Below are 12,598 nucleotides of genomic sequence, written 5' to 3'. Positions count from 1 at the left end.
ATTGTCACTGTGGGAATCAGTGTTGAAAAGCTGAGGTCGACCTCATGTAACCCAAATGTGATGGCCTGTTTGGTTTCATTTGGGTTACCCACCTGAACTACTAGTAAATCATACACTACATTCACTTTAAGATTCGTGCGCATACTATACATCATTCTGCTAACCATATCACCAAAGATGCCAAGGCATGTAGATGTGGAAATGTAAACCATGCAGGGCATTCTGCTAAGAATAAAATGCCATCAGTATCTGACAGTGAAATCAGAAACAATCAATAGAGGTTTATTACAACCATCAATATAAGGATATCATGCACCAAGAATGGAGCATGCACTGCACAAGAAAGAAATGGTGGAAGTAAAAGCCTTCCCTGCCTCGTGTTCAAGATGAAGACTGCTGCTCACTATGAGTTGTCACAAGTAGAAGATATATTATTAACATGGGTCTGGCATTTTCACTTTTGGCTTGACCCCATTAATTATGCACACTTTGGACTTACCCTTTATTTAGTAGGTGCCACTGTGACTTTACATTGTAGTTTAACCCACCTCAGTTGTTCTCTTATGAATGGTTTCCTTTCTGTTCTTAAAGGCAAAACTATGCAGTGTCTCAATGAAGAAAAGTAGTAACTTTCATCTCACTCACTGATGTTTCATGTGCAGTTTCTGGATCTCTTTTGACTGATCTGATGAATCACCACCTTTCTTTCAAAAGCTACAGCAAAGAATGAAAGGTCATGATGCTTATGAGAGTAATAATTTTGTGCTGTTGGTCCTCAAGGAAGTTTGTAGCAGTTTCAGAAGGAGAAAGAAGACTGAAGCCCCCAACTACACCAGCAATAATGGATTGTTCAGATAACTTACTCTTGAACTCTATTGATTGTCTTGTGAGACCTGCATGTTTCTTTCTTTTGAATAGGTTGCTAGATTGCTAACTCTGGCTTCATTTTCATGTGTTTACAGCAATTAATGAAGAGATTAAGCCCAAACACTGACAAATTTGGACAAATTTGCAGAGGAAGGGGACAGATCTGCACAATTTCACCATAGCTTTTATCATGCAACTGAGTGATTTAATGCATCTTAGGAAATATTGCAAATTCAATGAATTAGCTTCATGATGAGGAAAAATAAATCAAGATTTCTTACTTTTTGTTAGCATATTAGAAACTAATTGTTTGCTAATTACATCAGTAAAACTAGTTAGAGTAAAACTACACTCAATCATTCCCAGTCTCTTTCAGAAAATTAACATATAGAAGCAGATCTGGCGTCAATTGAGCTTAGCAATTGGTGGTATTAAAAGCCTCATCCATGCCTTGCTGACAGCATCAAATATGTCCACAGAGAGAAAAATCTTCTTGTGGTATGAATTATTATCCAGCTTTTCTGTTCTCAGAGGCATTAAATAATTATGACTTGAAACACAGAGCAAATATGGCAAGATAATACTATAATTATAAGGTAAGAAAATTCTCCATAGACTTAGACACTAATGATTTCATATCCTTATATAAGAAGTCACTCTGGGAGATAATAATTGTTTCTTCCTTCTGCTTATAACTAAAACCAAAACCTTGACTGTCATAAACATTACTCATTGAGAATGACTGTTCTTCATCTGTGTATGCTAGGATTGAGCCCCTTGCAGAACAGTACATGGAACAATTATCACCAAGCCATCATAACTGAGATTGTGTGATCATAGCATTGGCAGAAAAAATGAAAAAGAAAAAGGGAATATGGATGATTGAGAGCACTCAAGAGAGGTCTCTCTTTATCAGCTCACAGGACAAGTGGGCCATTGATTAGGGAAAAGTAAATTCAAAAGTGATCATAGATTTATCTACTTTTTCTAAGACAAATTACATGATTGTATCTTAAGAAGGGTGAACTTTGGCATATTGGTTATGTTGCTCCTTGATAACTTGGTATCTAATATTTTGAGTCACAAAAATTTTCTCCTTTGTATGTATCTGTTAGTCACACTAATCATCTTCTTGGATTCCAGCCTATCACCATCATAATGATCAAACCAACAGCTGTAGTTGGAATTGACTTGACAGTGATGTTGTTTGAATACAATGCAACAGTGTAAATATGCAGCAGTGACTATTAAAAGTGAATTAATGTGATTGCATGTAGCATCACATGGTAAATCACATAGTAGACAAAACCCAGGTGGAGAATCTTGTGGATTTGACACCTTGGAACCCTGTTTCCCAGTCTGATGTGGCTTTTTCCTGCTTACAGGAACTAAAATGTGCAGCTGAATGGCCTGAGGGAAACAATCCCAAGGTTCTATACATGCATACATACATACATCTTTCCAGTGCTGGTACTGATACATTTGACCACTTGCTGCAATCATAATCAGACTGGTCACATATCCTCAAAAACAGCTGCTGTGTACCACCCACCCACCTACCATCATCAAGCATGACCTATGGGTAAGGTGGGTGGAAGCTTGGTTGGCTGTCTTAATTGTGTCATGTCTAGCACAGATTATGAGAGTACTGTCAAAGATTCTTAGTGGATAGCTGTTGATCCAAGAAGAATTGTCATCAAGCAACTCAATGATCTATCTACCTGAGGCCTATTCAAGTGCTGTCAAGTCCAGCTGATGAAGATTGAGACTAAAGCAGGCTCTCATGTTCTCTCCCTTTTCATGGGATCAAGACATGCAAATGAAGCTGAGCTACACCTACCTTGCTTTCAGGCAATCCTAATGAAGCAAATCCTCACTCTCTCTCTCTCTCTCTCTCTCTCTCTCTCTCTCTCTCTTATATGCATATACAAGAAATCTTAGTATGTGTAAGAAAGAATGTATTGTATATAGTTTAAAATAATAAAAATAAGTTTCTAAAAGAATGCTCCGATAAATACTACTGCTATTATGAGAGAATTTATCCCTCTGCTTAAAGCGTTTAGTGAATCATATTCCTCTCATTTGCCAAGCCATCGATATGAATCATGAAAATAAAGGAGAATTCATGAGGAAAAGATTAATATCCAAGTAATGAAATAAATCCTTCACTGAAAATTCATGTTATAGTAATTTTTCTTTTTTTGGAACACAAAGCAATTCTATTGGAACGATTTATTCCGAATTAATTATTACGTTAATTCCGCCCGTGGATCGGTCACCAACACGCAAGACCCTTAGCGGGTCGGATCCGGCACCCGGTGCGGCCACGAAGAAGAAACCCGTTATGTCGCGTTGCAAAGAGTCACGCCTCGCCCCCGCTCCGTAACCGCTACCGTCGAATCCGAGGCGCTCTCGGGCCCGACGCGACGACTGGGTTTACGTGTCGGCCTCCGGTTGGCCCTTTCCCGGTCGTCGGGATTCACAGCCCGGAAGAGACACCCCAAAGAAAAGGATAGAAAAAGAGAGACAGTCTCACTCTCTCTCTCTCTCCCCGTCTCCTTCCCCCAAATGACTCATCCCTAATTTTCTCCAAAATTGCATCTTTTTCGTTGCAATGCTCGATCTCCGGTTCCGATTTGGCGCGGGGATCTGATTCCTGTGACTTCTTTGATCCCTTTTGGTGCTGAATTGAGGTGGGTGGAGTGGAGGGGAGCGGGAAGGCGATGCTGGGAGCAATGGACGGCGGGTGCCACCATAGCTCCGGGGAGAGCAGCGAGGAGGAGCTGTCGGTGCTGCCGCGGCACACCAAGGTGGTAGTGACCGGCAACAACCGGACCAAGTCGGTGCTCGTCGGCCTCCAGGGGGTCGTCAAGAAGGCTGTCGGCCTCGGCGGATGGCATTGGCTGGTAAATTGAGTTCCCTTTGCTTGATCTCTATTGATCTATTGGTTTCTCGGTGAATAGTTTGTTCTTTTACGAGATCTCGAAGGGGTTCTGTTTTCAATTTGGTGGGGTTTCGGTCAAAATCAATTTGGGTTTTGTTTGCGGGGATTTAATTGCGCAAAATGCTGCAATTCGAGGAGTTTACGGCTCTAATGTGATAGGGTTTTCTTCTTGTTTTCTTGGACTAAGTAAAAGATAGACTGACAGTGGGGATCTCGATAAAAGATGATCATGACCTTTTCTTCCGCTTCTTTTTTCTGGAATCAAACCCGCATTTGCTTAGCTACTTTTACGTTTACTAATTTTATATGAAGTGACTCAAAGCTTAGGTTTTCTTATGAAAAGCCATAATTTGTTAAGCTGCTTCGACATCTTTGGTTTCTGCAAGCAAGATTCATCATAGTAAATTTTTTCTTGTTTTGTTCCTCTTCAACAATTTTGCTTTATTCAAGATGCTCTGTTAGGATTATTAAGTGACAGAGCCCAACAATTGGTCTTTGTTTGAGATCTGGTTAAACGTTAACATCATTTGCACAACGAACAGTTCTAATCGCAATGAATTTCTAGCATGATCAAACGTGGATGGCAGTCATAGTGAATTTTCCCCTTCTTTTTGTCTCCCTCTGTTTATTACTAGCTCAATAGACTTGTAAATTATGTGTGGTTTATATTTGTAGATCCAGAACTTTCGAGGGTGAGGATTTTCTTCCTGATGGGGCATTCTGCATTCTCTAATTAGGGTTTAGTGGGTTGATCCTGTTGGCAGGGAAGACAGAAAGCAAAGGGGTTAACTTTTTCTTTGAGTGAATATCAACCTTAATTTTCTTTTTCTAACTGACATGATTATCTCATTGTTCATCTGAGTAAAAGATACACTCTGAACCTTTCATTTTTGTTTCCTGCACTTGCTACTTGCTAATTATCCTTATTATTCATTATATGGACCTTAAATTTTCTGCATCGCTTGTTGGTCTCTCTGGCTTTAATCTTGTTCTTTCTGAATTTTTCCAAGTTCTTGTTGTCATTGACATCATTCATTAAGTGCACAATATACCAACCTGAATGAATTTGCATGGAACATTTCTTTCTTGGTCCTCGTAATCCGAATCTAATATGTGTACTTCAGGCATTATTGCTGGGTGCGATCACTTTGGCATTCTATTACACAATAGCTAAAGTGCAAAATAAAGTTGCTGAAAACATTATCAAAGATGTACTGTGTCATATTAAAAATATGTAATTAATTGTCCGTAAGAACTTTTGGTGCTTAATGCAACAGATAGACCTTCTGTCAAATAACAAATTCCCAATTTAATTTGGACGTACCAACTGTTTCCAAAGTTGTTGACTGCATTGCTAGTTTATTTATTATTATGATGGAGAGCTAGAAAAAACTAGTGATGGTCCTGCACTGGTAGTTTTGCGTATCTTGAATGATTGTGGCATCTAGTTGCAATGACTGTGGTTTCATTGTCGTATGATTATTTATCTTTCTTAACTTTCTTAAGTAATTCTGGTCTTTGCACATGACATATTGTGGTCTATGAAGCAATCTGTTTCACTATTGGCATCTTAATATATATTGTAATACATGAAATTTCAGGTTCTTACTAATGGCATAGAAGTGAAACTGCAAAGAAATGCCCTTAGTGTCATTGAAGCCCCTACTGGTCATGAGGAAGATGATGAGATTGAATGCGACAACATGCACTGGAATGGTTCGGATGTGGGTAAGTTTACCGCTGGTCTTGTCTCCGTCAGTTAATAACTGCTTTCCTCATTTTTAATTGTCATTTTTTAACCATATGCTATGTAGGATCAAATCACCATATCAGGAACCGGATTAATTTACATCATCATTTAGGTAGAAATTATTACTGATATCAAGATATCTTCATAATCTCATATATGCCCTAGATCTTTTGCTTCAAATAGCTATCCAGGGTATGTACTAGTTTGTTCGGTCCTGCCCTAGTCTTTGTTTTCCCTGTTCTTTGGTCCTCTGTGCTTTGTATAAGAGGCGATCATTTTGTTTCATGTTTTCCAGGGTATTATTCTAGGAAAGCATTTGTTACTTGATTAGCCAAGGTTTAGTTTTTCATTCGACACAAAAAAGTAATAGCATGATCATTGCTTTTAAGCATGCTTATATGGAATTCCATTTCTTGGAAAATAGAAGTGCACTAATGACCAAGGCTGTGAAGAGTGATGTTCTTTAAACACATCTTGACAGACTAGAATTTTTCTTTACAATAAAGAAAGATACATCGGTTATGTCTTTTGGCATGGTTTCATCATGTTTTGGCCTTTTGGACTTTATTTTTATTGTCACCAGTTCTTGCAGTGTGTGATGATGTGCAAGCACAAAAGCCACACAGGTCAAGAGTCAGGCACCATAAAGGGTCATCTAACAAATCCTTGAGCCGGTCTCAGTCCTGTGATTCACATTCTAAGGGATCTATTTCATCTTCCAGGGGTGCAATGGTAAGATTATACCGAAAACTTTTGCATAAACAATTGCATTGAAAGAAAATCTTGAACATGATTCTGCTTTTGGGTCTTAGCACCTGACATCTTCTTCCTTCATCAAGGAATGTCTTACATTTGCTTCTGTCATCTGAATTGTTGTACTCTGGACCATTTTGTGTACAAATTTACGATTGGATGCATTGAACAAGTATCTTGGTGTTTCTTACGGAGAAATGATGTAAGTGGTTGGTGCAGAAAGTTGACCTGAGCAAGCTGGAAACAAGAGCATTGTGGAGATATTGGCGTCATTTTAATCTTGTAAGCTCTAAATATTTTCTTCGAGTTAAAAATAGTCCTGAATCTCTTTCATTGATGCTGATCTTCTCTTTTCCAGTGTATCATTTTTTATCCTCTTGTCTGATTTATATTTTTTCTTCTGCAAAAGGTGGATGCCAGTCCTAACCCTTCTAAAGAGCAGCTAGTTGATGCAGTCCAGAGGCACTTCATGTCACAGGTAATCTTGTATTTCCTCATGTCGGTTTCTTTGTTCATCGAAAATCCAGAAGCTTGACACAGCCAACTCAACTGCTTCTTGTGTTTCCTGAAGCAATTGGACGAGTTGCAGGTTATCATAGGGTTTGTGCAGGCTGCAAAGAGATTGAAGACAGTCTGCAATTGACCTGAGAGGAGCTTCCTACATTTTATCTTGCTAACAGATTGGTAGTAGGCCTTCGCTATCTGTAGCCACATCATGTAACATATGTAAGATGAGTTTGGGTGTCGGAACAAGTTTGGTTACTGATTTGGGGAGCTAGAATTTTCCTGTTCAAGTCCTATAATGTAGATAAGTACTGCAGTAAGGGCCACTCAGGCAGTATGCTTGGGGACATTATCAATGGTGCACTGCTGAGAATGAGTAAGAAATGTCATGTTCTTGTTCTTTAGGTGTCAAATCCTGGAACTGTTATCAAAATGGATGTCTTGTTTTACGTACTTCTGTAGTATATTGTGGTTCTTATCACGGTCGATTCTGAGATGCCTCTATCTCTCTCTCTCTCTCTCTCTCTCTCTCTCTCTCTCTCTCTCTTGTGTTAATGGTGCTTGTCGCACTTTTGGTAGCTCTGTAGTTGTGTGATCCGATGATAACAGAGAGAGAGAGAGAGAGATGATATATGGATATCGAATTGGCTATGGTGAGACGACAAAAGTGGTCTCCCATCCAACAATGCGGTGGGGACAAACTGGTGAAGGGGAGCATGTGATTCTGTCTCCTCTTCGTTTCAAGAACATATGCGAGGACAGCAGTTGTGTTAGCCACCGGTGGTCATCATCACATGTCCCTCTCTTCCTTCCAAATTGTTCCCTCTATGTTTCCTTCATGTGATCTGTTTCTCCCATCGTTGTCAGCATCTCTGATATCTGCATCACTTCATGTATATTGCAATGTTGATCCTGACATAAACAACAATTTATTGCTCCACTAGTTTATGACTTCTCAAGCAAGTCACCATTCACCTACCAAAACATGCCATTTAGGCATCTTATGATTCATGGACTTTGCACCAACTCCTCCCATCAAAACCAACACTGACATATTACCTGATGCCAACAGGACTGACTCCACATGCAGCAGCACCAAAGTGTATTACCCAATAGGAAAACAGGAAAAAGGAGAAAGCACACAAGATGCCAGTAAATTCTTCAGTAATCTGATTGCATAAGCAGACAAGTTTGGCAAAGAAAGTTATCACAGCACAGTAAAATTTTCTAAATGAGACATAGACATCCAAATCAGTAGAAAAAAGATACAACCAACAAATATACCATGTCAGCTGAAGTCTAAACATAAAATATTTGGTGAATATCGACTATAAAAGGCAGGCACACACATACGATTAACACCCTTCTCTTTCCCTACTACTATCTAATCCACTGAGCGTCGGAAGGATCAAATTGAGAATTCCATCCGACATCGGATCTTAATATAGATCGGTACCATATCAGACATTCGAAAACATCTCGAATCCAAATCAAGTTGGACTGATAGACCACTGAGACTCTACCATCAACTTCATCCCCTAACAATCTAAAAGTAATACGATGAGGAAATCCAATCAGATATCAGGACATCTATGATTCAACCGTTGCCACTCTCCAGCCACGGCTTCTTTCCACAGTGTGACATTATAGTTCCCATTAGCCACCGCAAATATATTCCCTGTAAGCGACCACCATGAAACTCTCCAAACAGTGGTGTGAAAGTTAACAAAACATTACCCTCCCATCCATCACCTTCCCCTGCCACTGTCCATATCCATGATTGTCGCATCCTGTGAAGCACTGGCAATGGAAGATTTTGGAATCCCCGAGATGGGTGCCCAAGCTACATCTCTTACCTAGTCAGAATGCATCCGGAGAGTAGCAACCATTGTAAAGCTTCCACACTTTTACAGTGCTATCACAGCCACCAGAAGCAAGCTTCTCTACTGGATCAAGCTGTCCTGCACTGACAAGGGGCCAAAAAGCTGGAGCCCATGTGGCAGAAATCACCCGATCCTTGTGGTGTCCCAACCACCATCATTTCCTGCAGTAAAGATGGAGGAGATGTTCCCATGCAATAGAGTTGACAGGACTATTCTGCTCTGTGAAAACATGGGCCTGAGTCCACTCATCTGGTTTGTTCCCTTCTTTGCATATGATTACCCGGCCATCACAGTTGCAGGATGCGATCACTGCATGCAATCTACCAAACTGGACCTCGATGGCAACTCAGTATTGCAAGGTGTTGATGACAAGAGCTCATGGTATGCAATCTACCGAAATGGACCTTGATGGCAACTCAGTATTGCAAGATGTTGATGACAAGAGCTCATGGTATGCAATCTACCAAACTGGACCTTGATGGCAACTCAGTATCACAAGGTGTTGATGAGAAAAGCTGCCGACACCAATAATCTTGATGGTCGTATCAGAAGATGCTGTGGCCATGCGGTCGCCAAAGTAGTCCCTCGCCACATCATGGACCACATCTTGGTGACCCGTCTCTATTTTCTGGGAAGGCATTGCTCCAACTCTTCTATACCTCTTGCAAAATATTCCTTGATAATTCAAGTTCCTATAACCACAAATCAGCATTAAAATTGTGCAATCAAATCCGATTGGAAAACTAAGCAGTCTTTTCAGCTCGACATAACCATCGTGTTACTCCAATTATCCAAAATTGCTTAGAACCGGAAGACTGACAAAAGAACATAATATTACATCTCTGAAACCGTAACATATTTCCGGTATTTATCAGCAATTTGACAAGTAAAAAACTTCCAGCATGTTAATTGCAAGAGGAAGAAAAAAATTTCAGCTTTTACTATCAGTTGATTCACAAAATCAAACGGAATTCAAAAGATAATCGAAGTTCATAAGAAACTCTAAACAAAAAGAACATGGACGATCATGAGTCAAATACAAAATGCTTCAATTTCATCCGCTTACACAAGGATTCAATTGCGCATACCATAGATCAAAGACAGTATGTATGGAAACAGAGAGCAAAGAAGGAAAACACACAATAACACAAGTCTAAAAGGTATTATTTTTCCCTCATGATCAGCAGTGGTCAGTCAGTATTGGCTCTCGAAGCAGATCAGGATGTACGAGTTCCAACTATCACAAGACGATGAGCGAGTACAACCCACTCTTTGCCAAGGCAATCTGAATCAAACGGAGGTAAAAGTAAATAGCTGACCGAATGTGCTTCACTAAATTAAGTGAGGCAATTCATCGAACACATGTCGTTCGAATACGATCCGGCCTGATTAGAGGTTCCTCTCGTCCTTCACGAAATCGACGGCAAACCTATTCCGGATTAGAAGGAAAATGAAAGAGAGTACTACTTCGGTAGCAAGATCCAAGCACGTGCTGACGGATCGATGGAGACATGATAAAAGCTTACGATTTATAGAGCAGGAGCGCAGACTTGGGAAGCTTCTTCCGAGGAGAATGTGATTTTGAGGCTTCCGCTGAACGCTGAAAAGAACCGTCGTGAATGAATGAAAGGTGGGGGGTTTTCGACCAACGTAGAGAACAAATGGCGCCCGATGCTTTGAACGGGTCGGGTTTGCTCTCTCCAGAACCCAAATCCAAACCCGCATTTTTCTTGTCTTTTGCCTGTTTTGTATTTGATTTCCATCAATTATGACGATCTAATGTAGTGAATTATGGGCCAAAGGTCAATCCGACCCGGCTCATTCGCACGAACCGCCCAAGTCTCAAGATTTTGACCGACGGACCGGGTCATTGTAATTTTGACCTTGAGGTCAACATTTGGTTCACGGGATTTGGTCGATCAAATCATCGGATCCATAATTTACTATCGACATGTCCGACATAAGCGACGGACGCCGCCATTGGAAAGAAGGAAAAGATCTCTGAAGCTTTGAAGCACATTGCGGATCACATCACTTTTGAGCTTTGAAGGAGCTCTGAATCAAGTCAAACCAGTTTTCAGATATCGTAATGCTACTGAAAACAATGTTCTGTTTGTGTTTGTGTTTGTCCTCATTCCACTAGGAAATCTAGTAGTTGTCTTCTGATTTCCCAGTCTCAGCTAAGCCAAGCCATGTGTGTTGGTTCGGTGTCTGTTCATCTGCACCACTCACAAATTCATGAAGTCGGAAGCTTCCGTGCTGTAAATGATCACCTCCTTATATGGTGCGCTGAAAGTTGCAGTGAGTTCCTAGGAAGGAGAATCTTGAGGTGTTTGAGGAAGGAGATTGGAAGAAGTGAAGGTTATGGTAGGACAATTAAGTTGTTGAATGCAGATGCAATGAGTTTGTTCGGCAAAGTTTATCGAGGGGATAATGAAGATTCGATGGTTGTTGATGAGTTCAGACAATGTTTTGTAGAAGAGATGAGAAAGAGAAGGTGGATGACATCCGAAGTTAGTAAATCTTTGTATCATTTTCTTGCATGGAAGCTGAACTGATCACTCATACTGTGATTAGTTTGCAAGCTCTTTTTAGAGCACAGATTCTTGTCTTTGATACATTAGGAACACAAACTGACAGAAGCTCGCAGAGTAACTCATTCAGTCCTGAAATGATATGGCACAGAAGTCTTCTTATGCTCTCCTTTTCTCCATCACAACAGTGATGCGCTCTGGGATGTTCATTTGCTTTCTTTGAATCCTTCTCCCTCCTGCTATTGTCAGCAGATGCAGTTGTAGATGCTATATCTGATCCTCTTCATCTTTTAGTTCTTTAATTAGCTTGACTTCGATGGCTTCCTACGTCAGAAACCAGATGTAGACGAGACAGAGGGAAGGACACGTTCCGCAGTCCCAGGTAAGCTGTGTTAATGCACTCCACATGCTTGATATTAAACCTCTCCTTCCTAAACGATGCCTTGCACGATGATATGGCCCCATTGCTGGTTGCCGAAGCATACCGAGGGATGACAACCCCCTGGCGTGCTGCCTCAGCTGCTGGTTCTTGTATTAATCACCATTCATCGAGGATGGGCCTGGAAGGTGTTCGACCTCAGGTGCATGGAAACGTTGCAGAATTTGAAGGTTTTCTCTCACCAACAAGTAGAGGTATGGAATCCACATTATCTCGGTTTACTAGCAGCAGGATTTTTTACCAGCTTTGTTTTGAGATTCTGCAGTAAACCTAAAGGTTTCTGCAATCTAGACAACTAAGATTTGTTTTAGATGGCCGTATCTCCTCATCGGCTCATGGGCGCATCCGTGCGAGCTGTGGTGCCAGGGCACGCACGCGCATGCTGCTTTGTGCTGGCTGGAGGACGCGCAGAGCAGCTGGCTCTGAGTCCTCCTCAGGTCCCTGTCAGAGCCTCAGGAATATGAACAGGATGAGAAGATAAAGAGAGGCCCAGATTTAGATTTTGCCTGGGAGAGCGTTGTCATGGAGTTCGATCCACACCCAGATCAAGGATACATGTCAGGGAAGTGAAATATCACTGGAAAAAGGAATTCAAAGGGGGGGAGCTGTGTTGGCTGGAAGCCAGGGATGTCGATTCCATATGCTGTCAGATTCACATCCACAGTAGTGAGGCAGCCTTGTGTGATGTGTTTACTGCCAGCTCTCCTCTTTTCAGGCCAATTCTATAATGAAGAATGAGGGTGTGTCCTGTTGTTTGATAAGATAGTCATTTTGTAGATTAGATTCTGGTTACAGAAATAAGTTCACTTTTCATGAAAATAAAACCATATATATAAATCTTTAGACTCAGTTGAATATAGGATTATAGTAACTTTTGTTCTTTCAATTGCAGGCATTAATTGTTCTACAAAGTGGTCTACTGGA

The 12,598-nt window shown here is 40.7% G+C and overlaps 1 protein-coding gene and 1 pseudogene across 4 annotated transcripts; one reads left to right on the top strand and one right to left on the bottom strand.

Moving 5' to 3' along the window:
• Window positions 1-3,400: 3,400 nt before the first annotated feature.
• On the top strand, window positions 3,401-7,271 carry LOC135644948 (uncharacterized). 4 transcript variants are annotated; one of them, XM_065162934.1, is made up of 6 exons: window positions 3,401-3,773; window positions 5,413-5,539; window positions 6,145-6,293; window positions 6,522-6,596; window positions 6,724-6,792; window positions 6,886-7,271. In XM_065162934.1, exons 1-6 carry the CDS (start codon window positions 3,591-3,593, stop codon window positions 6,955-6,957), a joined length of 675 nt encoding a protein of 224 aa, XP_065019006.1. In that variant the 5' UTR covers window positions 3,401-3,590; the 3' UTR covers window positions 6,958-7,271. The 4 variants fall into 4 exon arrangements, with proteins under 4 accessions (XP_065019006.1, XP_065019008.1, XP_065019007.1 ...); XM_065162936.1 differs by having other exon boundaries at window positions 3,402-3,773; window positions 6,534-6,596; XM_065162935.1 differs by having other exon boundaries at window positions 3,403-3,773; window positions 6,154-6,293.
• An 802-nt stretch (window positions 7,272-8,073) lies between these two features.
• On the bottom strand, window positions 8,074-10,414 carry LOC103995794 (protein transport protein SEC13 homolog B-like; annotated as a pseudogene).
• Between the last annotated feature and the right edge of the window lie 2,184 nt (window positions 10,415-12,598).

The sequence above is a fragment of the Musa acuminata genome, chromosome BXJ3-8 (genome assembly GCF_036884655.1).
Source record: "Musa acuminata AAA Group cultivar baxijiao chromosome BXJ3-8, Cavendish_Baxijiao_AAA, whole genome shotgun sequence".
NCBI classification, from domain to species: Eukaryota; Viridiplantae; Streptophyta; class Magnoliopsida; order Zingiberales; family Musaceae; genus Musa; species Musa acuminata.
Note: the sequence above shows the minus strand (reverse complement) of the source record. Positions and strands in the feature narration are given on the sequence as shown.

Excerpts from the sequence above, each read along its gene's own strand:
- LOC135644948 (XM_065162934.1), top strand. The coding sequence starts at position 3,591 with ATGCTGGGAGCAATGGACGGCGGGTGCCACCATAGCTCCGGGGAGAGC. Across the intron at positions 3,774-5,412 it reads TCGGCGGATGGCATTGGCTG|GTTCTTACTAATGGCATAGA; the intron begins GTAAATTGAGTT and ends ATGAAATTTCAG. Across the intron at positions 6,294-6,521 it reads CATCTTCCAGGGGTGCAATG|TGGTTGGTGCAGAAAGTTGA; the intron begins GTAAGATTATAC and ends AAATGATGTAAG.